We start from the raw sequence: 26,984 nt of genomic DNA, 5'->3' as shown, positions 1-26,984 counted from the left end.
CACCGTAAAGTTCACAATATTGTGCCATTGTGTGAGTGCATTGACCTCTGACCTTTTGACCTAGAAATGGAGCACTTTGCTTTGTTAACAATTACAGATGGAGGTTAATCATTTGTGCGTGAACGCGTACAATGCGGGGAAAATGACATGAGCTTTATTCAGAACCGATTGTAATATGCATTTCCTAAACTCAGTTGACATCAAATGTACTAAGAGTGTTGCAGACGCATGCTTTAACTTAGCAACATGATGGCTAACATGGATAATTTTCCACCTCCATCATCACTTCCAAACCCTGCTCCCCCCTGCACATGTGCTCAATCTTCTCTCCTGTCGTTCAGTATCCAACACGTCTCATTCACAAACCACTACATATACACACACAGAGGTTTAGTGATGCATGATAAAAACGTATGTTACAAACAAACATACTCATGCTGAGCTAAAGCATGTGACAGGCTCATCAAAAAGCACCAGATACAGATTCACAATTCAATTTCACTCTAATGTATTTGGTTTCCATATATCCTTACTGAAACATGACTCACCATTTGTCCAGCTCATCTTTGGTAACCTTGCACTGAGCAGGAACTTCTTCTGGCATTTTTCTTTGTTTGTGTGACAAAAGTCAGAGAGCTGAGGAAAGCCTTTAAGAAAGTACAGGGTGAACAACCCATATATATAGGATTACTTCCCAGACTGTGGGTGGGAAGGAGGAAGAGAGGGAGGAGAAACAGGCTGCAAAAAGTGTCAGAGAGGGCTGAGATATGGTCAAGGTGACCTGGGCAAAATTAACCTCAATGGAATGAGCGAATGTGGGTTAGAGAGCAAGTCTGTCAGCAGAATGTCAAGAAAAAAAAAAGAAAAAAAGAAAAAAACACTGGAATGTAGCCTACCTTCTTTAATGGTAGGCCACATATATGTCATGTTATTATATATATATATATATATATATATATATATATATATATATATATATATATATATATATATATATATATATATATATATATATATATATATATATATATATATATATATATATATATATATATAATGCTGTTTTCTGGTATACATTTAGAATCAATATTACAAAATATCTACAGTGTCTGCTTGAATGTAACAGCTTAAGCAACACAAATCAAGATCCAGCCGTAATCATTTATTTTAAAGTGTGAACGAGGAGATTTAAATTTGTTTTAAAAAAAACTATTTGAAGGAACTATTTTAAAGACTCATATTTTTTGTATGTGTAACCTTTTTTTTCATATAAACTGGCTAGTCTTACATTTTGTGTATTGTTAACAGGAGGGCGAGTAGCCTATATGATGTCTAAAATAAATTGCAGTTTTTCTTGCTAGAAGTTACTCTATAGTGCCCGGGGAGATTCTCAAATATGATTTACATTTTTAATATGAGCAAATATATTAAGAAGAGAAGACGTATAATAGTGAAATAGCTGCTGTATAGCAGGAAAGAGGCGAATGAACAGCACACTCAGCACGAACTGCAGCGCGCTATCCCTCACGCAAACACTAGATGGCGCAGCGCTCTGCAACGGCGCTGCAGGGACAGTCTACAAACTGCAATAGGCTAAGGAAAATGAGCGACAAGACCTCAGATACAACCAACAAATGCTCCGACTTTTGAGAGAAAATACATTAATAAGAACAAATTCATTTATTATGTTAAAAAACAACAGTTTAATTTTGATCAAGGCCATTTCATGCCGTTATTTTGTAGTTCTGGCGACACGTTTATCTGACGTAATTTCCTACCTGCTGACGTTATGAGCGCCGTTATTTATAAAAAAACGAATCTAATGGATTTTACCATTAGTAGCCCTATAAACTGCTTTCAGTGCCTATATGAACAAAAAAAGACATTAAAACATTATCCGACTGGACATTGGAATATAATATATTATAGCCTATAATATAATAAAATATAACATAAACGTGTTAAGTTACTAAAAATAAGTCATTAATAGCTAGGCCTACTAATTACATCATCATCAACAACAGTGTAATTAGATTAGGCTACTGTAGGCTACTCTCTCTTAAAAGTTTTGCATTAGCCTACTTATTAATTACTTTCTAAAGCCCATATTAACCTTGACCGGTTAAACAATAAAGGATAAACAGGAAACTGCTCTTTTAATTCTTTCAAATAAATGATATACAATTATTCTTCAACTGACCAAAGTATTTAGGTTACATTAAAAACATACATTTTGACAATATAGAGGTAAAATTTCAATGTTAAATCCACTATTGTTTTATGTAGAATCTACAGTATTTCATGCAATAAAAACTGTAATTAAATTACAGAAAAATTAAGAGTAATACCTTACCTCTTTTTTTTTCAAGGGAAAAGTAATTAAATTACAGTAATTAAATTTCTTAGTAATGCATTACATCCAACTCTGGGCCTACATAATAAAATGCTGTGAACATATCCTGAATGTGGGTTAGAAGTCTTTTCAATATACAAATCACCAAGATTTACAATGGATTAACTGTAAAAACTGTAGTTTTGTGTCAGAAATTTGGGATAATCATATCGAATTGTATTATATTATTAATGTAGACATGTATTAAATAGGCTATATTTGTTATTAAGCTATTGCTAACCATCTACAGCACAAGTCAAAAGTTTGGAAACATTACTTTTAATGTTTTTGAAAAAAGTATCATGCTCATCAATAATTTATTTAATCATTTTTATTTAATATTTTTACAATTTAAAATAATGTTCTTCCATTTCATTATAGACTATTTTAAAATATAATGTATTTCTCTGATGCAAAGCTGAATTTTCAGTATTTACTCCAGTGTCACATGATCCTTCAGAAATCATTCTAATATGCTGATTTATTATTAATGTAGTTAACAGTTAAAAATTGTTATAACCTGTGATACTTTTTGGTCCCCAAATAATATTAAGCAGCACAACTGTTTCCAACATTGATAATAACTGAGTATCAAATCAGCCTATTAGAATGATTTCTGAGGGATCATGTGACACTGACGACTGGAGTTATGGCTAATGAAAATTCATCTTTACATTAGAGAAATAAATTATATTTGAAAGTATATTCAAATATAAACCCATTATTTTAAATTGTAATAATATTATTTTACAATATTACAGTTTTTTCCTGAATTATTGATCAAACAAATACATGCTTAATGAGCACATTAGAGACTTTAAAAAGAGAAAATTAAAAAAATAGTAATGTTTCCAAACTTTTGCCTAGTTTTTGAGTATTGTATTCATGCTAAATGTTTTTGGGCTGTTTTTCACACAGAAACTGAATTTATACACCACATGTTTTCCTAAACACAGCATTCTCAGTCCCCCTCTAGCGGCCAGTCGCTGAGCTGCGGGTCTGCGGTCACTCTAGCGGCGGGCGTGAGAATGTCTCCCGCCTACAGGCTCTCTCGCTACACGCTCTGCATCTGTATTTGTCAGGCTCAAATCCAAGGGAGACGAACGAGGCGCCATCTTTCGTGCGTTTCTCCCTCCAACGATGAGAAAATGATCTCGAAACCGGTGGTCTATGACACCTCAAATCTGTAAATAAAGGCGTATATGAAAAGAATTCGTATCTGAGCAAACAATCGATTCATAATATACAACAAAATATATATATTTGCTATCCATAATCCACTGAAGGGGACAGCAGCAGCAAGGTGTTGTCTAGTATCGCCCATTTCGTGATTCCGGAGCCGATAACGAAAAGGGGTCCTGAAAGCGGGTTGTTTTTCACGAAGCGGACACGGATATGGCACAGGCGGCGGGGTTGCCTGACCAAACGGCTTATTTTGTGCTTTGGTGACATTATTGTGCTATTAAAGCCAAAGGTCGGTGGAATAGTTGCCGAAATTCCCTCGGATCGCGCGCCCGTCACGTGGTAGGTTCCTCCTTTTTCTTTGTTAGTGGACGATCTCGAGCAGCAACACTTATGTTACATAAACCTAATCCTGCACACATATCTTAGCTTCCTGATTCATACCATGAACTGTTGTATTTGCAAAAATAATATGTACAGTTGTATTTATGGGGCGTTGAAAAAGCTTGTGTGGTCGCTTCTTGTTCCTTTAAAACGGATTACTCTAGTACTTTGTCATGCAATAAACTCGCACGTGTTCTTTTGTATTATTTATTCCCATTTTAATTGTAAGGCACGCATATATCCTCCCCGTTTTTATGCTACTACAACACGCGGCCTCATTTTTCTACTAAACTTATCAGTTTAAAGCCGGCACTCGTTCAAATAGGTGGTTAAAATGACTTGCATAACGCAATCAAGGCCGTTTGAGAGCATATTAATGCTCCTGCTTACTGTACGGTGCTTGAGAGATATTCAGGAATGCATTAAAATCAACTTTAGCCCTTTTACAATGTATTTTATGAGCATCTACGTCGAGTCTGAGCAGAAATGCTATTTAATTTATGCACGGAAGTGGTGTGAATGTTCATGTGGTCTGTTCAGCTGAAAATTAGACTTGTGCGTTTTGGTTGTAAAAAGCTAGACATGCATATTCGTGTGTGAGCTTTTATGAACGAATTTAACATTAATTTAATACACATTCCTTATTTATGTCGATCTTAAGTGTTTATTATTCTTGTATTTCCTGTATTATTTTCTGGAGTTGCTCGCTTGTTATCGCAGTCATGCGAAATTCCCGCATTTATTTGATTTTATTTGAAATTACTCGCGCGAACACAGACTCGTGGGTTCTTTAAGGTACGCTCGCTTCGCCCCTTCCTTTGTTAAACCTTAACCGGATTTGTCATGTTTACTACGTTGACATATTAACCTAGTTAAATATCTTCAAACGCGATAACTGTCGGATAATACACACGGCACGGCGTTTTGTTTAAATGTTTATAGATTAAAGGTGCACTCGGTAATTTGTTGCTAATTAAAAATGACTTAAGGTCACTTTTGTGAAATATTATTAAAACATCAGTGTTCTAGAAAAAGCTGTTTTATTCTACATAGCGCGGGGTCGCCCCCTCATGGGCACCACCATGTTGACATCACATGACCACCAGCCCATTTCATGCCATGTCATGTCATGGAATTGAACGAGTTACTAAAATATTAGCTTTATTAATAAGATTATTATGCGTTTTTTTAGCTTAAGCACATCGGAGAGAGACACAAGGGACTGAAAGACACATGAAAATATACAGCTGTTGTGTAAAGCTGCAGCAGTTGGTCATTTGTTTAAACAAATATCATTTATCACCACTGGTAGATCGAATAAAAGCAAGCTTAACTTAAAAAAAACCTTATTGAGTGTACTTCTCATGTGAGACTGCTGCTAATTAACACATGACATTAAAATCCTTCAGCCTCTTCTGTCAGCTCAGTATACTTCCTTTGATAATGTAAAGGCTATTGATTTAATTATGAAGCAACACTGAAATGCTTTATTAGCAGGACAATTTTTATAATGCTAATGTTGAGTATTTGCAAGGCAGTAATTCATGATCAGAACCTTCTACATGTACTCATGGAGAGATAGTCTCTTATCTGTTGAGGCCTAAAGGCATATCCCTAATTCCGTTGACACAGATGGTCTGCTGAGGAGGAGGGGACAATGAGGAGGCTTGCTCTTACATAAGCCTGAATAGAGTAGGTCTTTCCATACTAATGACTATGATAATAGTCCTCTCTCTGTTGAGGTCCGTGAGTTTATTAAGGTGAAGAGCATCAGGGCAAATAAATTCATGTTCATGAAGTGTCCTGTTTGTGTTCATTCACTCTGTTATCTCTAGTTATCTTCTGGCCTGTATTTATTTTAATCCATCTGGTGTATTGAGACGAAAATTGAGTTCAAAGCCAATATGGCATCACAATTGACCCAATTACTTTTTGAATGTACATTCCTGTGTGTGTGTGTGTGTGTGTGTGTGTGTGTGTGTGTGTGTGAATGGTTCAACAGTGCATGTTGTTCCAAGGTGTTTCCTCAAAAGCTATTTCCCTATTTCAAAAACTAATCTTGTTGGGACTTTTTCGACAGTGGCCTCAGTTGTGTTTCAGGTATTTTCCTCATGAATGCCTCTGAAATTTTAGGCTTCAAAATAAGTCTGGTTGTAAGAAAACTTTTAAGAGAGGAAAACTTCTTATACAATACATTTTTTTGGGGAGGTCATAGCCATTAAATATATTATTTCAAACGTAACGAGGCAGATAAAAGAACTGCATTAGGTTGGAAACTATTTTCTGGTGATTCTTTAAGTATTACACATTAAGTGGACTAAATAGCTTGTCTCACCAGCCAGTTATTATTACATGTTAATGAATAGTTAGGTTAGGAATGGAGGAATAAATCTCATTGGAGGCCTGCTGGCTTGAGCTTTGAAGAAAGAATATCGTCCAGAGATTGCAATTGGGTTTCAGTAAAGGTTATTAATCATGAAAGCCTCCACAATTTCAGGCTCAAAATGAGGCCTTGAAGCTCAGCGCCTCATAAGAAAACCTCCTGGATAAGAATTTGTAGTAATAATGTCTTCACAATTCATATGGATAAATGGAGATTCAAGCCCAACTCTTTGAATATCCTTTTTCAGTCATAAATATGCAGATTACAGAAGTGCAATGAGATGCAAACTGCGTGTCTGAGTATTTTCTGGTGAAGTATTAGAAATTAAGTGGACTTATTTAAATAGCTTGTGTCTCCAGCAGGTTATTATTGAAGATGAATGACTTTATGTATAATGCATTCATTATAAAGGTATTCATTATGTACAATGAATGTATTATATCATTTCATATATAACTGTAATGTAAAATGCATTATAATATTTGCCGATTCTTGTTACATCTGAAATTGTTTATGTTTTTAACTTATACTTTGTAAAGGTTTGTTCAGTGAATAGTATCATAATGTATAATAACCGTGTTTGCAGTTATTCATGAGACCATACAATGCATTATAAGGTTCATTACAAGGAACAATTAATGCATTATATATAAAGGCTTTGAGTAAAGTGTTATCAAAAACTGTGATTTATGTCTCAAAATATTAGCGGTGTCCTAAATGTGTTGTTCTTCCTTTGCAGCCAGGCTGTGCAGGTGGGCTGGAGTGAAGGTTTGGAGGTGCCGGCTGCATGGCTGCGATGGCGCCCGCTCTGACTGACGCCCCAGCCGAAGCCCGCCACATCCGCTTCAAGCTCGCCTCTCCCTCGTCCACTCTGTCCCCCGGCAGCACCGAGAATAACAGCAACGCCAGCAACATCCTCATCTCCGACTCTGTCTCGGACTCTGCCGGCGCCCACAGCAACGGCAAGTGTCACGTCAACGCCGACGACGGACAGAACTTCACCCATTACCACAACGTCAAGGGTCAGGAGCAGGATCCCCTGTCGAAAGCCCCATCTCTGGGCAAACTGGCACCTTACTTGTGCTCTGATGTCACATCATTGCCCTCGTCCATCAAAGTCAAGGAGTCACTGAAGCTGCAAGGTGTCCTCAAGCAGTCGGTGCTAAAGAGCCACGGCCTGCTGAGCGGCTCCATATTCCCTAGCGCTGCTGCTGGCAGCGACTTCTTGCTGCGAAAGCGTCACGCCCTCGAGCTGACCGGAGGACAACTGAAGAGCCTTGTCAACGGTGGCGGAGCTGGGAGTACCATGGTGCCTGTGAACGGACTCTCTAAGAAAGTGGCCGTACCTAGTGCTGCCGTGGCTGAGAAAGGCAGTGTGGCCACAGTGAACGGAGACAGCAACCAGCCTTCCACCAACGGGGAAGCGTTGTTATCGGTGTCCTCAAAGTCCGTCGGTACCTTCACAACCAGCGGACAGAACGGTGATGTGAAGCCACAACAGAATTTGACACCAAGCATTCAAGGTGTGTCATCACACAGGGAGCTCACCGCTTTGTCTGAGGTTAAAGCAGAACCGGAGAGTCCCGTTGGTGGGATGGTTGTCGAAGCAAACAGTAGCAATATTGTTGGCTTTGACAACTGTCCCTCGTCCCTTAGCTCTTCCCCAGTCCAGGACGACTCAACCCTACCAACACCCAACCTGGAGGCTCTGCTCAGGGATCGGGTTCAACAGAGCCAACACAGGCAAACGGACATCGAAAGCCGCCTGCTGCGTCTGCGCAAGCGTCTGCAGGTGGTGCAGGCCAAACAGGTGGAGCGGCATTTCAAACAGCAACTCTCTGGTTTTCTAGACCGCACTCTGACCCCGACAGCTAGCCGTAGGGCGGAGCCGGGGGCATGGAGAGGGCCTCGTGCTTCTGTGGACACGCACGCACATAATTTGAGTCGGTTTTTGAAGGGTGGCAGGGTGGCCTCGGAACTGGAGCGACTGCATCTCAGCGGCACCACACATTTACACGCGACGGAGACTCAGTTTGACTCGGACGCCACAGAGAGCAGCTCAGGAGGAGAGAGCGACGTCGAGGAGGAGGAGCTTGTCAGGGTGGATGTGGACCAGTGTCATATTAAACTGTAAGTCAAATGTTTGTTTTCAGAAAGAGCCTACTTTTAAAGTCAGCATGAAATGGAATCTATTTTCTTAAATGCGTGTTATAGGTCTTATTATGAACTATTAATTTTACTTTAGAGTCTCGCCCACACATCTCAAAATCCAATCAACAACCAAGTCTATGCCCTTCATTTTTTCTTTTCGATAATACGTTGCACTCAGATATACGTACGTCACAAAACTGAAGAAAAAGTCCTAGTAAAAGGCTCTGTTCTAAAACCAAGTGAGCCATGTGTGGTTTTGAAACTGATTTTGTTTACTATTTAATCAATTTTTAGGTATTAATAAATTGGATTTGTAACATTCTTTTGCATTCCTGGATTTTTCACTGATCCACGGCACTAGTCTTTCTTGGATTTCCTTTTGAACAAGGATGTTAGTTGTGTCCCAAATGACGTACTGTGCAAATTTACTTCCACTATGCACTGTGTTGTCTAGTGTCTTCATTTGATAAATACGCTACATAAGAACAGCTGCGATTAAGTGCATGAAGTGTCCAACATGTTGTTTTTTCAGTTTGATGTGCATTTTTTCTTTTGGGAATTTTCAGTCTGAACACAGTAGTCACATTATTTATTCTACCGAATGGTATAAAACCGTGCACAAGTAAGTGAATTGCGACCCACCTTTTAAATTAGTTTTATCAAACCATTGTAACTTCATTGTTATCACAAAGCAGGCACATTACATGTGGGCGGTTCACGGGAGTCCCAAGGGAGCGTGGGGGCATGTTTGTGACTGTAGGCCTGTGTGTTCATGCCCTGAACCTTGTAGAGTCACTGTTAATTTCCACTCCGACCTTGTTTGTACAGTGAGATCATGGATCTTGTTGTCATAATGGAGTCTAGTCTGAAGTCATTTGCGCTGTCGTCCTCGGCTGTGGACTTGTTTGAAAACTTGAGCAAGGTTAAATTTCCTGCTTGCCCCCTGAGGGAGAGTCTGGTTCATCGCAGGTGAAAATAGAGGAGGTGAAGCGGAGAACCCTGTTGTTTGGGTTAATATTGAAATCAAAGTAAACCACAGGTGATGAATAAAAAAAAGAGTTTTTCTAGCTGTTTCACTTTCATGTTTAATTTTTGATCACACTTCCTGTTTTCTTATGCATAGACAAGAGCACAGAATAACAGTTTATGCATTGTGAGCTCTGCCTAACAGAAACACACACATTTCAGAACAATTGTGTTGGAAATATTTTTTCAAATATTGGTGCTCAAATCCTGTTGCTTTGCAGATCAGCCCAATGAGCATTTAGATTAATTTTGATCATATTTTATCTGATTATTAAATATTTAGGTGGATAACGTAGGAAGCGGATTGAAACCGATGTTAGGTTTTTAGGTTGTTTTATTAATGGAAGCTGTTTTAAAAGGAGCCGTTTAGCAGCTTGCTGAGTTGGCTTTACACCTTTGACCTAAATAATCAGGCATCCGTGAATGCAGATTTTGGATGTTAAATTTGAACTCACTGAAACATGCCCCAGTTTCACTAAACGGCATGATCGCATATGCCTGAATCTGTCCCTGGTGTGTGTTTGCTGGCTGAACGCGTGATGATCCTGCTCTAAATAAGTGTTTGTTTTCATGGTTGGTGATTTTCAGGGCCGTTTCATCATTTGCAAGCAACGTTCTCCGACTAATCTGTCTGGGCACATGCTTATGACATCACAGTGTGACGGTTGGGAAATCGGAGTATGAGGAACTGCTGCTTGTTGACCTCTGACTGCAGTGAAATCAAGATGAATTTAAACTTTGTACATCCAAGGACATTGATCCCAAACACCCACACTTATTATTGGAAGCTTTTAATGGAACACAGCTGCTATGCAAATGGGAGATTTACTATCGCCGCAATTAAAGACCACTTAAATCCAGCAAGAGCTGAAGTGAACGCTGTTTAGTGCTCTACAGAGCACCTTTTTATCTTCCATTTACTGAAAAATTAAAAAAAGTTGTCTATTTTTCGTTGAGTATGTTCATAGATGGTGGAATGTTTATTGGCTTATGATGATAATAGTGTGGGTGAATCTCACAAAGACATGCCCAGGTCATGTTTCACTAAAAAAAACTTTTTTTGCATATTTTACATAAAGTTTGTGGTCATTATGATTTAAAGGGATGGTTCACCCAAAAATGAAAATAGTCATCATTTACTCACCCTCATGTCGTTCCAAACCAGTATGACTTTTTTTGTTTCTTCTGTGGAACAAAATTATTGTGAAAAATGTCTGGGTATTTTTTTTTTTTTGTGCATACAATGGAAGTCATTGGTCACCAAAACTGTCTGTCAGCACTCTTATGCAGAAGAACGAACATTATACAGGTGTGGAACAACATTGTCATACAGAAACACTGTATTGCATTTTTTCATTTATGGTGTAAAGAAATTGAGGGGTTGTGAAATATACTCTTGTCATGAGATTCACACATAAATGTGAGAAAAAGACAAGACAAGAAGTGCCTTTTTTTTGTTCTGATAAAGACGAGTATCAGTGTATTTGTTTGTGTTACGATCCAGATAAACTTTGTGGCTGTCATGTTTGACATTGTGTTTACATTTATGAAAATAGTTAATTCTTTCATTATATCCCCAAATCTGCTGTTGGCCTTTGACAGAAGCTGATATATTTTTTGGGGTATGATGTTTGGAAATGTAACCCATCATAAACAACGTGTCATTTTGTCAGGACTTTTATGATTTACCTTTTTTTTCTGTTCTTTCTTTTTTGTGATCAACTCTTTATTGTTTTTAGATATAAAATAATATCCACTCAAACAAACAGACAGGGAAGGGGGAGCAACAGACATATTATCAACAATTTAACAATATGAAGGAAGAATGAAAAAAAAAATATATAATAATATAAAAAAAAATATATATATATAATTAATAAAAAATAATAATGTATAAAAAATATTTATATATATAAAAATGTGTGTATATATAATAATAATTAATAAAAAATAATATATAAAAAATATTTATATATATAAAAATATGTATATATATATATATAAATAAATAAAACCCCATATAGTGATCTTTTTTTCTGTTCTTTCTGTCTTTATCTCTCTCACTGTAGTATCCTGCTTCACTATTGTCTCTTATGTTCTCCTCCCATTCCCGCTGTCTGAGCCGAGCCCACTCGTGTTACGTAACCTTTTCCTCTCTCACTTTTTCAGACGCTCTCTTTTTCCACTTGCATTCCTCCACCCCTTTTCACCATTCCCCCCCATAATTCCTCTGCATTTCTCTGCCAGGCCTAACCACCTCACATTCTTTTCTTTTTATCCCCTTTCTTTCTCTCCATCTGTTCCATTCTTGCTTTCGTCCCTTTGCATGTTTGTGCGTCAATACTCAAATATTACAGCTGTGCTTTCGACACCGATGCTTAAATTCTTTCAGATTTTTATATTTACCCCTCGGTCTATAAACCTACGCTTACAACTAGGACTGCACGATTTTAAGGGGGAAAAAAATCTAATTTATCTAAATAGTTTTTTCCCTGATTTTTTTTTCCCTGGTTTTCTCTGCTTTTTAGTTGGTTACGGTTGCTCTATTTGTGATTTTTCAATTTAATAATAGTAATAATAATTTTAAATATTATTATTATAATTTTTACTATACTAAAATAATATAGCTAAACATTAAAAAATAGAATTACAAAATAATAATTATTACCTTTATAATATTTTACTGAAAATGTAATATTTTAATTTACATTACAACTGTAAAATTACTATATTAATATTTATTTCTGTCTTAATTCCTTCATTTTCAAATGTTTAACCATCTATCTTTTTTGACAGAAAACTGCAAGGAGCTCTTAAAAAGACAGTCTTGCAAGTCTTGTTTAAACTAGTACAGATAGATTTTATAGCTCATAACGTTATAATATAAATATTTTAGACATTGTTTAGTGTGTAGGTGATGTTCGCAAATGTTCAGCTGTATGCGTAGTACTAGTACTTTGTTTAAAATAGAGATCACGATTCTCTCGATGCGGAATAGACTACTAAACAAAACCGTCTATTACAAATATTTGAATGAATTATTTTTTTTAAATCAGTTTTGAACAAATGATTAAATGAAGACGCCACTTTTCTATTACTGGATTAATCAGCGAACGAATCTCTTGAATAATTCAATGACAAATCTTATTTATTTTTATTTTTTTACAACAATCACTTGTCTCCAGGTACTGTCTGGTGTAACAGTGTAATTGATACAATCCAAATTTAAAGTGTTGAGTTGGTTTTAAAAAGGTGATTTATTCTATTTTGATCACTGCCATAGATATTAGTGCTTATATCTGAACTATAAACGTTTATCCCAGTAACTCCCAGTGATGATATGAGTTATTGTAAGACAGAAATGACTGTGTGGTTAAAAAGACTGAAGGTGTTTCATACCTATGATATCTGCTTCCTCTGGGTCAGCACAGATTTTAATGTTCCGCTGTGATTATTAAAGGTTTAATCGCAATAGCTCAATCATTGACATTTAGGAATAAAATGGGGTGCGTGGGTGTTTGAATCGAGATTGTGATATTTTAATTATTAATCGTGCAGCTCTAACGCGTACGCTAAGCATTCGTGTCGAAACGGAAGTATTCTTTAAGCTTTAGATTTATTTATAAAATCACATTCCAGAATGCATTGCACAGAGCTCAATAAAAATACAGACAAACCGAAAATATACTTGATTATCAATGGAAATGTATTCGTTAATATAGTTCTGTGCAATTTAAGATGGAATATTTTAGCCCAGTTTGTGTGTTCACTTTGCACTTGCAAGTCTTTTATTCAGGTTTTATTTCAAGTAGCAAGATCCTTAAAAGGCAACAGCCTATAGCAGTAGAGAAAGCAAAAAAGCTCATTAGACTGCCTAGTTACAGAGCAGAAATTCATCCCTCCCTGTTATAACTGCTTTCATTCTCGCTTTAACCTAACGTACAGTGTAACCCTGGATCTGTATGAGTGAACAATAACAGGCAGGCCTCCATATAAAACGGTGATAAGCCAGCTGGTATTTATATGTTTTGGTTCATCCAGTCTCTTTGTCTCACAGTCTGAAATCCAAGAACAAAGGCAGGAGAACGTTCATGCTAAATGACTCTGTCTTTGTACTCCCTCCATCAGCCCGATGTGATTTATGAAACACAATTACGAGATGATTCACTTCACAGCAGGCACCGCGAGGGAGGACGACTCCTTTGTTGTTGCCCTCCCCGTCGTCCAAACGCACACGTCCACGTATGGAAGAGTAGATCGACGAATGACGACAATCAAGCAATTGTTATATAGTGAATAATCACGGTTAAAGGGGCAATCACACTTTTCTTTCCTTTGACTTCCATTCATATGCATGTAAATGCAGGAGACAGGAAAGCGAATTTCACTGCGTTCCAAAGTCCAAGTTTTGTGAACATTGACAGCTCATTTGTATATATGAGAAGATGTATGACCAATAGAAGATTGATCCGTCTCTGCTTGACATCTTATGCCGGGTTCAGACTACACAATGTTTTTGTCTGTTAAAATAGCCGCTGTCAGATTATGCAATCTTGACTCCTAAATTCTTGTGTCGTGGAAAAGTAACGTCAGACTACACATTGCTTCCCGACCAATCATCATTTGCTGTGTTTGATGGCGTGCGTGATGTCGTCGAAGCTACAAACATTGGCTACTGAAGCTGCGTGTTAGCTTAATGCTAATTCCGTTGCTCAGCGGGTTGCTGTAGTGCCTCCGCTATCGTTCGTCATCATTTATCTTTTTCACTCTGTCGTGGTCGTCCCTCGAGAGAACCTAAATCATAAATGCAGGAGTGTTGTTGCCATAGCTTCATGAACCTTTCCGTTAACAAAATTAAAGACTGCACTTTTTAAGACCGAACAAAATTAAACAAGCTAGTCTTTCTGTCCACTATGACACACTATGGGAGATTAAACAATTGATTCTTGTGTCCCAATGCCCATTGTTAATTACGAATCACCTCGACAGCCTACGTCAAACGCATCGTGCCAAAATCAGGCTCTTATCGTATCGTGTTGTCTGAACCCAGTATTAGTTGAAACAAAATACATTTGTAGGGTTGCAGTAAAGTGGAGTAGAGCGTATTTTTACCTTCTGGATGTATGATAGGTTGGATCATGTTTTCCGAAGAAGTTTTGCATGCTACATTTTGCATTTAAAGTTTAGTGTGGCACCTCTTAAATGGGCTGCAGTCAATTAGCATGAATAATTCAGTCACTTTATTCAGAGCAGGACTCAATGTAGGGCTGGCTTTTGAAATGATGCTACATGGAAGTGATAATAATGTACAGTCCGTTGATCATTAACACAAAATAAATGTTATGTGATCATCTGACAGTACATCATCCCATTTTTTATGTATTTTTTTCAATGTTTACATGTTAATTTATTAAATAAACAAAAACATTCGTCCTCAGGTCAGAACAATTTAATATGTTTGATTATCCCATGTGGGCTCAACAGTACACATGTAAATTTCCACTCCATTTATCTTTCTTACAGCGAGTTGCCGGATTCCACGTGGGCAAATATGACCGTATGAGGCAGTGCTCTGTGTATACTGAGGCATTAAACAGTGGGAATGTGCTGAGAGGGACATTTACCATGAGATGGTGGTGTTCTTTTGTGTCGATCACACTACAGGAGTGTCATGAAACCCTGATAGACCAGCATGGACAGCCAGTGTCATGTTTGTAGTCACAATACTAGCCATACACACCCTTCTCGAGAACGTTCTCTTGCAAATGTTGACTAAAATTTCACACTACACAGATTTTTGTCCAATGAAAAGCTTGCCCTCCACCTAAGCTATTAAACCCTCCAATTAAACTAGCAATGGCAAATCATGGGTTGTAATAATGTTATATAAACGAGTAGATGCACACAAAAAAAGTAAAAAAAAACATTGATTATTATCTATTGCGGTTAGGCTCACATGACTCTGCAGTATTGCGTCGCCATGATGAATGATCATTTTCTATGCATTTTTTTAAAGTCTTGCCAGTTAAAGGTTGTGTAGGTAAGAATTGTCTAAAGAACTTTTTTTCAAATTGGCTTAAACTGTCTTTATATACCAATACATAATTAAAATGTAAGTACTTTAAAAAAGGGTGGGAGTGAATGGATTAATGAGCTGTGTTTATTGAAGAATAAATACACTAGAGTCACTCAGTTTTTTATACTCTCTATTTCAGAGTACTTGCATTTTAATTATGTATTGGTATATAAAGACAGTTTAAACAAATTTGAATAAAAGTTTTTTAGACAATTCTGACCTACCCTACCTTTAAGACCATTCAAGCACAATAAGATATTCAAACAGAATTCAATTTGGTGCTTGCATGCCGATCTGACAGACGTTTTGTTTTACACAGTACATGTAATGAATTTCTCTTTTTTGCTGTTTATTGTGCTTATCTTTGAGTATTTCACTGCTTATGAAAATACCCGTTTTGGCGAGTATTCACGTGAACAGTCATAAACAATTGGGATAAAATCAGATGTGTACCAGATTATTGGATCTGTGTGTTAGGGTCTCAGTGACAGAAGCCTCATATACCTGCGTCTGTCTTTAAAGGTTGTGTAGGTAAGAATTGTCTAAAGAACTTTTTTTTCAAATGGGCTTAAACTGTCTTTATATACCAATACATAATTAAAATGTAAGTACTTTGAAAAATAGAGTATAAAAATTGAGTGACTCTAGTGTATTTAATCTTCAAAAAACACAGCTCATTAATTCCATTCGGGACAAAACAAGTGATTGGCTTGCGCGACTGTCACTCTCCATCGCCATGACTACCGCCGCTATTACTGGCTCTGCCCACGTGCGCGCAGTCGCGCACCCGTTTTTAGGTGGGAGTGAATGGAATTAATAAGCTGTGTTTATTGAAGATTAAATACACTAGAGTCACTCAGTTTTTTATAGGCTACTCTCTATTTCAGAGTACTTGCATTTTAATTATGTATTGGTATATAAAGACAGTTTAAAACAAATTTGAATAAAAGTTTTTTTAGACAATTCTGACCTACCCTACCTTTAATGTGAACCAAACAACAAAAGAAACATATAAAATCACTCTACTCTTGACTGAACTTTAGTAAGAATCATTGTGTATTCAATTCATACCAAGAAGACTATTTAACATTTGATTATTAACTTTCTGTAGTATTTATTCCTGCACATTACTAATGTTAGATAGACCACTATTTCATTTACTTGATATTATTTTATTTATTTGTCTTATTGCTTGTAATTAGATTCTTTGTTTGATTATATTTCGGACTGTTTACTTGTCTTTGGTAAGCTTGAACTTGCATGAGTTAGGCTAGGTTTGTGTAGAATAATTGTGACATTTCAGTTTCATCTGAAATTTTGGCATCATAACCTTATTTCCAATAAAAAATAACTATCATGATGTATATATATATGGTTGGTTTTGAAAAAAATACTTGTATTGTGATATATTTTGGTCTTATCGTCTTAAGTTATTTCCATTTTCTGCATTCTTGGTTGCAAAGGAAGTGGTTGAAATTCAAGCTGGCAAGTGTTGTTTTGCAGGGCTGTGACACAAAGACTATGGCTGCATTTAAAAAAGTGATGAACAGTATTGTGGCATCTGTAAGTGGGTGTCTGTGCTGAATGTGTTTGACAGTGCCCTCTACGTGTTATGCATCATTATTACAGTCAAAATGATTGATTTAGTCTGTAATCTGGACCATCAGGGCTGGAAAAGTTACAGAGAATAATTGAAAGGGTTTCCTGTTTGTTTTATCGGAGTCGTCAGAGCCGGTTTCTTCTCACTGAAGTAAACAGACCTTGAGAACTAACCCTCTAACGACTCTCCTAGTTAGCTAAACAACTAAATGTCTAACTTAAAACGTGTTTAACCGGATTGTTCGCTTTTCTCTCTCAGATGGAGAAGAGCAGAAGGCCGGTTTGCCAGGGAAAGAGCCACCATCATCAGTCACTGGACATGGCTGCAGGCTCAGATATCAGACCTGGAGTACCGCATCCGACAGCAGGTCGACATCTACCGCCAACTGCGCGCCGGCAAGGTTAGCAGACGCTTGATACCTGCTGTGTGTGTGAGATAGAAAGTGTTTGTGTTATAAAAAATAAAATAAAAAAACTTATCCAGTGTCAGGAATGTTGGGAATTAGTTTAAAGGGGTCATGAACTGGCTTTTTAAATTTTTTTATATTGTTGTCTGAGGTCAACTTATAATGTTCGCTTGGTTTTTACTTTCAAAAACATCAAAATGAATAAGTAATAGGCTATTTTCTACCCTGGTTTTGAGCCTAGCTCCTGAAATTATGGGCGTGCCGCATTGAAGTAAACGCCCACTGCTATGATTGGATTACAGTGACTACGTTTACATGCAGCCAATAACCCGTTCAAAACCGGAATATTAGCAATAACCCGGTCGCGCACGGCCATGTAAACACCGGCAAAAACCCGGATATGCTCATATCCCTGTTTTTAAAAACCGGGATATTATACCTGGGGTACCCCTTTTCTAACCCGAATATTTGGTCTTGTAAACGCGTTTCGGCATATCCCCATCAAAATGTGTGTTCTGCGCATGTTCTATTCGCAAGGAATCTTGGTCTTTTGAGTAGAGACGGCGCATAAAAAAACCCCGCGTGCAGTATAGCGGAAGTAAACAAGTCGAGGTTAACATGGCGAGACACAGCACAGCACCGCACTTTTGGAGCGAGGAGGCGACCAATTTCTTTATATGTGTGGCACAGCTCCAGCTACATTTCCCATCTCTTGCTCAATTTCTCTCCTTCTATTAATAAAGACCATGAGGCACAGTAGTGTCAAGTGCTGCTGGTGGATCAGTACCAGTATCAGCGCCAAAGCGCAAACAAAGACTATCGCTATCTGCCCCAAATTATTCATTATCCGCCTGCTGCGGCTGTTGTTGTTGTTGTCTTTGGATACAGGAAGAAGAATCGGAAATGACGCATATTGCGTCTTAATGTTGTCAGTACGTCCAGACGCTAACCGTGCGTCGCCGTTTACATCGGGATATTGGCGACTGATTACACATTCCATGTATACAGGAGTAACTCTCTCTGCTCACGCATGTAAACGGGTTATCCCGAATGTTTCAGAAACCCGAATAGTGACCTTAACCCGACCATAACCCAAATTTTAACAGCTTGTAAACGTAGTCATTGTTGCATATTATAATGACTTTAATGTAATGCGTGAATCGGTGAGCGGGGCTAAACAGGCGGTGTTAAAGTAGCCGTTGATCTTCTGCGGAGGCGGGGTTTGAGACCCTTTGACCTCATAGATCCCCACTTTGAAAAACCTGTCGTTCGCTGTGCCTAGTGTCAATTTAAGCTTTTATTGGACTAACAAGAAAGTTTTCAGTTCTGAAACTTACAGGATATTTTTATAGTATGATGACCTCTTATATGTCAAAAGCTCAAGGAAAATTTGATTTCTCAGTTCATCACCCCTTTAATGGAAATAACTGTTAATTTAGCTGTATAAAGATGCAGTTTTTTAAATTTTTCACATGCTCTTTGCAGGGTCCTGTGGAGCTGGGAGACTCCGCCCCTTCCTGCCAGAGAACCATAAATATAATGGAGTCTAATAAGAATGTCCTGACCTCACCAACATCCCAGAATTTCACAGAATCCCAGTCTCGTTTGACAGACACATCTGAAAACGACATCTCTTTTAGGTTTGGACATATTGTGTTGGTGTAAATATATGAATTGTGTTGTGTTGAGTTGTGACCATATGCTAACACATTATTGTAACTGGACCCAGTTTATAATATGTCTTTAACTACTATGTACTAACATTTAAATTAATCATTGTATACAATGCACTTATTGTGTAGAAAAGATTAAACGCATTACAGCAGCAGCAATATACATACACACTTTTTATACATTTTATATTTTATATGCCTAACAGCTTCTTTTTTGACGCAAGTACATCTAGGCATCTAATACAAATAGGCCCTAACAACTTTCAACATTATTATATAACTTTAAATTAACATTACTAACCAGCCATTATTGCAAAATAAACCCAGACAGGGTGAATGCAGTGGTGTCTTGTATCACAATGTCATATTATTCATTAGCTTGGCAAAAACGGCATTTTACATTTTCGCATTTTCTGATTTCAGTAGCGTGGCAGAAATGTCCGACACATGTCCTTCGAGTCTGGACAGCAGCTCCACATCGGCACGAACACGCCCGCTGGTGACCTGCAGAAGACGACGTTTAATACACCCAAACACTTTCCACAATCTCAATGGCAAGGTGTGTGTGAAGCTGGTTGGTATAAATGAATGTATTAATATTCCAGGAGAACCTTTTTTTGTGTGCTTATTTTAAAGTGTATCTGAAGTGAGTTTCCTCCTTTTATCAGGTTCAGAGAGCGTCGTTTTCACCTCCACTAGGATGTGAGGTCAACGGTTCATGTGTCATGTGTGGGATTGCTCGTCCTCTCTCCAAACCAGATTTACCTTATGGTTGCCCTCTGCTGGAGAGAGTTGCACATCAAGACCACAGCATCCACCCCGTTCTGTCCATGCAATCGGGTGAGATGTAGACACACACACATACATATAGTAATAAAACCATTTAAAATTATTTAATATCCTTATATATAGATTGCACATATGTGTGTGTAGTGAAATAAAATAATTTAAAAACATTTTACTATACAAAATGATAAATCAGAATTTACCAATCCTGAAAAATGGAGATTGTTATGCACTTTGTGTTATCTTTGTCAGAAATTCACGATCCACAGATTATCAATTTGATTAGTTAGTTGGTGCTAGGCCCTGTTTACTCCTGGTATTAAGATGTGTTTTGGTCGATCAGATCACAAGTAGACGAGGGAGACACAGACCCGTGTACACCTGGTGTTTTAATCCGTCTCTTTTTTCCACTTTCAACCACTTCTGTCCTGATTTCTTTTGTGATCCAATCGTCCAATACACATCTTAATAACAGGTGTAAACAGGGCCCTAGATGTGATATATATAATTCATTTTAACAATTCTGTCTTAACTCTTTCTTCTTCTTCTTCTGCTTGGTCTCTCAGACTTGGCTCTTAGCTTACAGTTGCAGAAGGTGTTGAGGTCTCATTGGCAGACTCGTACCTTTGACCGGATCAAACCGCCGAAGAAGATCCCTCTCAAACACAAGCTCTCCATCACACCACCATCATCATCATCATCATCATCCTTCCTCTCTAAACACAAATTCAGACTGTCAAATTCGCATGCGGCCGCAGTCCGTAAGTACACAAACATGTTGATTCTCACAGTCTGCGACAAAGTGGCCAAAGTAATTCACTTTTACTTCTTTCTCTCTGTCAGGATTGGCCCGTCACAAGAGCAGGTTGGAGAAGCTGCACAGGCAGCAGGTGGACATCTCCTCATGTGTCCCGAAGCCGGACGCACTCACACCCTGCAGGGCGGATCGTGTGCTGGTCCGGAGTCACAGCAGGAAGAGAGTCAGAGAGCACTCACTGGACAGAGCAGACTGTGAGTGCACGGCCTTCCATACAAAAATGACTCCAAATATGTCCTAAAGTGGTGCTATTATGCCCTCTTTCAAAGTTTTGATTTTGTTTCCTTTCATGCTTGAATGTTCAAAAAACACTTTTCACATATTCTCCATTGTGGCAGCTCCTCTCTTCCCAGTCTGTCAGTAATGCTCTGTTTAGTTCCTTTCTCTATGAAGCCCCTCCTTCCGAAAAGCTCAATGTACTCTGATTGGTTGGCTAGACTAGTGTTGTGATTGGTCAACCGCTGCGAAGGTGTAAAATGTCACACCCCTTACCAATTTCACAACACACTACTAATGCAAATCAACCAGGCATTGCCCCTTTTTTTGTGTATGCCTTAGCAGGGAATTATTTAAATGAGGAATATTGTGACATGTTTGTTCCCGGAAAACTGAAGGCTACAATAGAAGCGTTGCAGGAAGTTCAGAAACATTGCTCACTGATATTCTGACTCACGTTGAAGTGATTTTGTAAATTTGCAGACCTTTTTCATGCAAACAGCATGATTACACCCTTAATAAAGTCGAAAAAACATAATAGGACCCCTTTAAATAGTCCATTATGATTAATACTTTAACTTCAGGCACACACAACCACCGGCAGCAGCATAAAATGAGGCATGCATACAATCTCATTTCAGTTGAATGGGGTGTACACATTAACGGAAATGAATGGGGGCTTGGGGCAAAAATGGCATCAAAATGAAATTAAAGATACAGGGGCAAAAAATGCACCTGTACAATTAAACTAAAACAATTGCCGTTTTGAAATTAAATGTTTAAAAAGCACATATCAGTGTTTTATATGTGTGTATATATTTCCTTCTCATATAGCACCAAAAGTCATGATGGATGCAGGCAGTCCATGTCCGTCTCTGTCCAGCCTTCACTCCTCCAACACCAGTCCCTTGACCAGACAGCTCTCCCTCCCCGTTGAGAGCAGCACTCCTCTGGGAAACAGTGTGGTACGTTCATTATTTACAGCCGATAGCACTCTGGAGGTGGCACAAGTGAATCTTTGGGCGACTTCGGGATGCAAAACCCAGCTTGTGGTCCTTTCCGATCCCGTCCCCCGCCACTATACGTTAGGGGGATAGATTTTAGTGCAGGGTACTTAAAAAAAAAAAAACTTCAATTAAGTTTTATCAGAAGTCTTAATTGTGATTTAAGAGGGCTTAGATTTAGGGACACATTTTTTAAAAATGCTATTATAAATGCAATAGCGATGGTTTAAATGTGAACCTTCAAAACACATTCAAAGTCAAAATGTGCCACTTTTGCACGTTCTGATGTATATAATGTAATGCGTTGTAGGTGATTGTAAGAGTGCACATGTTATCTCCATAATCTTTTTGAATGAGCAGCTGGAAGTATTAAAGCATATATATTTCAAAATAAGATTCCCAGTGTATTTCAGGCTTGTGTATAATTAAAAGCCCTGAATTATGCTTAACTTTTTTTCTGGATATTATTGATATTTTGGTTACACAATATACAGCATCTGGCATTTCATTCAACATAAACCGTGGCTTCTTTCTGGACCGCAATGTCACAGGAAGAAATGACCAAGGACATTAATAGATTTTACTAGTATCAGCACAATAACCTTTCAATTACCTTTTGTTAAACAGATAATCATCATATCAGTAAAATACTATAATGGTTGACCTCTAATTGGTATGTAATGTATAATTTCAGGTCATATGCATGTATTGAGTATTTTAACTGTTAATTGAGATTGTATGCGTTTACGTACTGGATGCACAAAGAATTATCATTTTATTTGTGCAGGCCTTAAAAATGGTCTTTAAAAATTGTTAGTGAGCAGTATTGTTGTACACTTAAGTTTTGAAGTGAATGTTTAGCGTATACTTGCGTCTCTAGTAAATCGTTGTTTTTCTGTCTCATCCGTTTCCTTTTCAACTGTGAACAACAGGCCGAGCCAGTGTTGCCACCAATTTCCATTGTGGATTTAAGGTACAGAGTAGCTGTGATCATTTTTCATTTATTACTTGCATTTTTGTTCTCTTCAACAGCCCATACGGAGGAGAAGAGGCGAGAGTCCGTTTGACATCAACAACATCGTCATTCCCATGTCAGTGGCCGCCACCACCAGAGTGGAGAAACTTCAGTACAAAGAAATTCTCACACCCAGGTGTGTCTCGAAGTCGCTCACAATGTAATCCACATTATAATATCTGTTATACAATATATCATGTATGAAAAAATGTCTACTCTGTTTTTCAGATGGAGAGAAGTGGACACCTTAGCCCAACCACTGGCAGAGGAAGACGATAACATTCCGGTAAAACATCCATCTTTTTTTCTCTTCAAGCATTTCCAAATTGTCGATCCTTATTAGCGATGTCACCTAATGATTCCTCCGTGTAGGTGGAGGACCTTTCAGACACCATGTTCTCGAAACACCATCAGCCGTGTGAGGACCAGGAACGTTCTCGCTGGCGATGGACGGCTCTCGCACCCACCCAGAGGAGATGCAGCAGGTGCTTGTCCTACTTGATCTTACCAAAGAAAGGTTTTCCTGGTTTTGAGTTTATAGTTAACCGTGTCGTTCCTCAGGTCCTATAAATCCCTGGACGGGCGAACGACACCATCAATGGTCGGAACGAACCCTTCCCAGCCCTCTTCCCCGGACGCAAGTCACTTCCACCTGCTGCAGGACTACGGGCCCGTGACGTCCCCCCTGAGCCCACCCAGCCCCGACACGCCTTGCTCGCGGGACGCACACACACCGTACACCAGAGACACACACAGACTGCTGTACAGCGAAGACACGTGCGGCTCCACTTCAGACTGCACCTTTGAAGAGAAGGTAACATACACACATCCTCAGGCTGTTCAGTTCAACTGTGAAATCATATTCATTTCCTCCATAGAAAATGCTTATAAAGTGAGAAATACTCTGAGTGTAGTCTGCTTTCTAAAGAACAGCCTGGAATTAATCTGGATTATTCTATTGCAACAGTAAAAAAATAATAAAAAAAAAAATCCAAATCTTTCTGGAGTTTGTCTCAACAAACATTATTAAAAATTTTCTTTTTTTATTGTATTTTAAAATGTAATTTATTCCTGTAATCAAAGAGTTTTCAGCATCATCACTCCAGTCTTCAGTGTCACATGATCCTTCAGAAATCATTCTAATATGATGAATTGATTCTCAAGAATCGTTTCTGATTATTACCAATGTGGAAAACAGTTGTGCTTCTCATAATTTAGCAGGAAACCGTGATTCTTTCAGGATTATTAAAGTTTAAACGAACAGAATTTATTTGAAATAGAAAACTTTTGTAACATTGATCAAAAGTGACACTAAAGAAGACATTTATAATGTAATATGTTCTAGTGTATGTAATGCCCTTTATATTTTATGTTTTTGCTATTAGTTTTGATTCAAGACTTTTTTAATGCCTATGGAGAAAATGCATGGGAAAAACACTTGAAGAACTAATGGTGCTGAAAAACTGTGTGGCCCTTGAGAAGCGCTGAAAATAGATTTGTCCATTGATTAGATTTCATATTCTGTTCTTAACACTCTGCGTGTTTTCCTGGCAGACGGTCCAGCCCTGGGATCTCAGGAGTTTTCCTTTGCCTGAGGACCCAGTTGTGGAGCCAGAGATGGACAAGGATCAGCTGAGCTTTCCCACTGTCATCAGAGCCGACGCCCACAGCAGGGCGGAGTCAGAGAGTGACGCCTCCTCGCCGTGACGACGAACTCATTAAATCCCACCCACTAACGGGAACAAGCTTAAAACCACACCTCCTATGGCATTAATTGAGAAAAAAAACTCATACTAATCAAAAAGAAAAAAAAAAAGATTCTGTCGGGACTTCTGTTGTTTGATATTCAAACATCAGCCAATTATTTTCACAGTTTTTAGTGAATATTACCGAACATAGTAAAGCTAAACCAGAAAAATGTAAATGAGATGTATGAAAGTTGTTTCCATAAATGTTTTCATAGTCAGCTAAATATATCATTGGGACTTAGTGTGGTATTCTAACCTGTCAGGTGAACACTATGTAGTGCACTGTGTAGCAGACTTAAAGAGGGCTTGACCAAAGGGTGCCTCTCTGCTGACTTGTTATAAATGTATTCTTGTTTTGTGAAGTGAAAAACCAAAACCTGACAAAAATACTTGCCGCATTATTCTCAGTTGATGGTCGTGCACCAAGCAGAGATATTCTCCTCAGTTAAAAAGCACTTCACAGGGCGTCAATATCTTGTTCTCTTCCTCAACCCTCCCCCTTTTCTCTTTCTTTTTAACAATGTCCCACCAGCATTTGGAGCATGCTAATGTTCATGACATCATGTATCACAATGTAATGGAAAAATTGCAAGCTCTGCAAAACAAAGCCTTTAGTGCACATTAGTTTAGATCTGACACTTCGGTCCTTAAATGTTCCTGGATCTTTCTGTTTTCCTTCGTAAAGGAGCCAGATGTTTCACACAGACCTGCCCTTCTCAGGTTATGGAGTTATACGGAATCTTGTGTTAGCAAGGTGTCTGTTTGTCCTTCACTTAGTCGATGTTTATGTGACCCCATATTAGTGTTCTTACTCAGCACTGTCGCCCCTTCGAGAATCTACTTGCTATGCAACTGGACATTATTGTTGTGGCCCTGTCTCTTTCTTTTTCATACAATCACAATGTCTTTTTTTATTTCTTTGATGTGTCTTTCTCTTCATAGCTATTTGAGACAGTTTTCATTGTAATTTGGACTGTTTCAGAAGTTAAATCATTTGCAGAAAAAAAGAAAAAGAAAACACCCTTTTGTAAATAGTACCATTAAATCAAATCAAACTCCATTCAGAGTGTGCGTCTCATTGTGTGATGTAACGCTGGCGACATGAATCAGCATTTACCCTGAAATGATTCCGACACTGTGAACTGGACGCGATCAGTCCGACAAAAGCCAGTAGAATCCATTATTGTCTCATGGTCCAGTCATTTTATGCCAAAATGGGGGTCAACCTAGGACAAATTGCAACAGAAGCAAACTCAACTGATTTTGTATCCTCAATATGTCCCGAGTAAGGAAGAAAAAAAGCCCAGAAGAATCCCATTAGGGGAAAGTTTTGAAAAATACCCCAATATCATACGCCTATTTATTCTTTTTCTCATGTGAATATGGTAACATTTTAACCTTTAGATATCACCATGAAAATTACTGAGTTGATTACTTACATCAAGACAAACAAAAAATGTATTACAAGTTTTTTTTAATGTTTTGATAACATGAGCATAGGGTGCATAGCCTAATAATGTATGCACTAATTTGCATAAATTTCACAACATATCTAAACATTGGATGTAGCCAGGTGAAAATTTCTTGTTGAATGTTGTTGACATATAACAGTAAAAGACTATAGAGGCAAACAAATAAGGGGCAGAGATTCAGTCATTCATTTAAGGTCCACTCAACTGTCAATCAACTGTCACTCAGGTAGGAAAGATTTCCTTTTGTTTCTCCTACATGGATTATTCAACCTAAATTAATAAAACATACCGGGTGATCAACTACAATTTATTGGGTTGTGTGAATTTTTATTCATCTGGATGTGTGTTGAGCTGTGGTAGGAATACGGTATTATTTGTGAAACGATGTCAAGTTTAGGATTAGTGAAGATGAGATTCTCTAGTGGTGCATTGTGCATGTAATTTGATTGTTTGATCCAGACACTTTTTATGTTACCTATCTTTTGTCTTCTGCATTCTCCTTGGCCTTTTCTCCTGTTCTTCCCTCAGACGCATCCCCCAGAAACTGTCCCACGGACCCAGACCCAAACCCCATCTCTGCAATAATAATTATTAAAGTACTTCTTCCTGCCTCTATGTATTAATGCTCACGGGTTCCATTCAGACCTTAACAT

General features: G+C 38.0%; 2 protein-coding genes across 8 annotated transcripts in view; one reads left to right on the top strand and one right to left on the bottom strand.

Annotated features, from left to right (window-relative positions):
• Nucleotides 1-769, bottom strand: part of brsk1a (BR serine/threonine kinase 1a) — a 28,434-nt gene extending 27,665 nt beyond the window's left edge. For all 5 annotated transcript variants that reach the window (XM_079594616.1, XM_079594615.1, XM_079594617.1 and 2 more), the window contains exon 1: nucleotides 549-769. The gene's annotated coding sequence lies outside the window, so the exon portion shown is untranslated. The remainder of the gene's footprint in view (nucleotides 1-548) is intronic.
• Nucleotides 770-3,367: 2,598 nt separating this feature from the next.
• kansl1a (KAT8 regulatory NSL complex subunit 1a) lies at nucleotides 3,368-25,919 on the top strand. Of its 3 annotated transcripts, none has more exons than XM_079595000.1 (14): nucleotides 3,368-3,916; nucleotides 7,081-8,471; nucleotides 17,453-17,594; nucleotides 19,086-19,240; nucleotides 19,697-19,832; nucleotides 19,942-20,113; nucleotides 20,626-20,820; nucleotides 20,903-21,070; nucleotides 21,927-22,057; nucleotides 23,129-23,247; nucleotides 23,340-23,397; nucleotides 23,484-23,596; nucleotides 23,673-23,925; nucleotides 24,666-25,919. In XM_079595000.1, the coding sequence occupies exons 2-14, from the start codon at nucleotides 7,129-7,131 to the stop codon at nucleotides 24,816-24,818; spliced, it is 3,138 nt and encodes a 1,045-aa protein (XP_079451126.1). In that variant the 5' UTR covers nucleotides 3,368-3,916; nucleotides 7,081-7,128; the 3' UTR covers nucleotides 24,819-25,919. The 3 variants fall into 3 exon arrangements, 2 of the variants coding, with proteins under 2 accessions (XP_079451126.1, XP_079451125.1); XR_013795625.1 differs by having other exon boundaries at nucleotides 3,430-3,916; nucleotides 23,029-23,247; XM_079594999.1 differs by lacking the exon at nucleotides 3,368-3,916 and adding an exon at nucleotides 5,631-5,650.
• The last annotated feature ends 1,065 nt before the right edge of the window (nucleotides 25,920-26,984 follow it).

Source organism: Phoxinus phoxinus (assembly GCF_949152265.1).
Source record: "Phoxinus phoxinus genome assembly, chromosome: 21".
In the NCBI taxonomy this organism is placed as follows: domain Eukaryota; kingdom Metazoa; phylum Chordata; class Actinopteri; order Cypriniformes; family Leuciscidae; genus Phoxinus; species Phoxinus phoxinus.
This window is presented reverse-complemented; position numbering and strand designations above follow the sequence as displayed.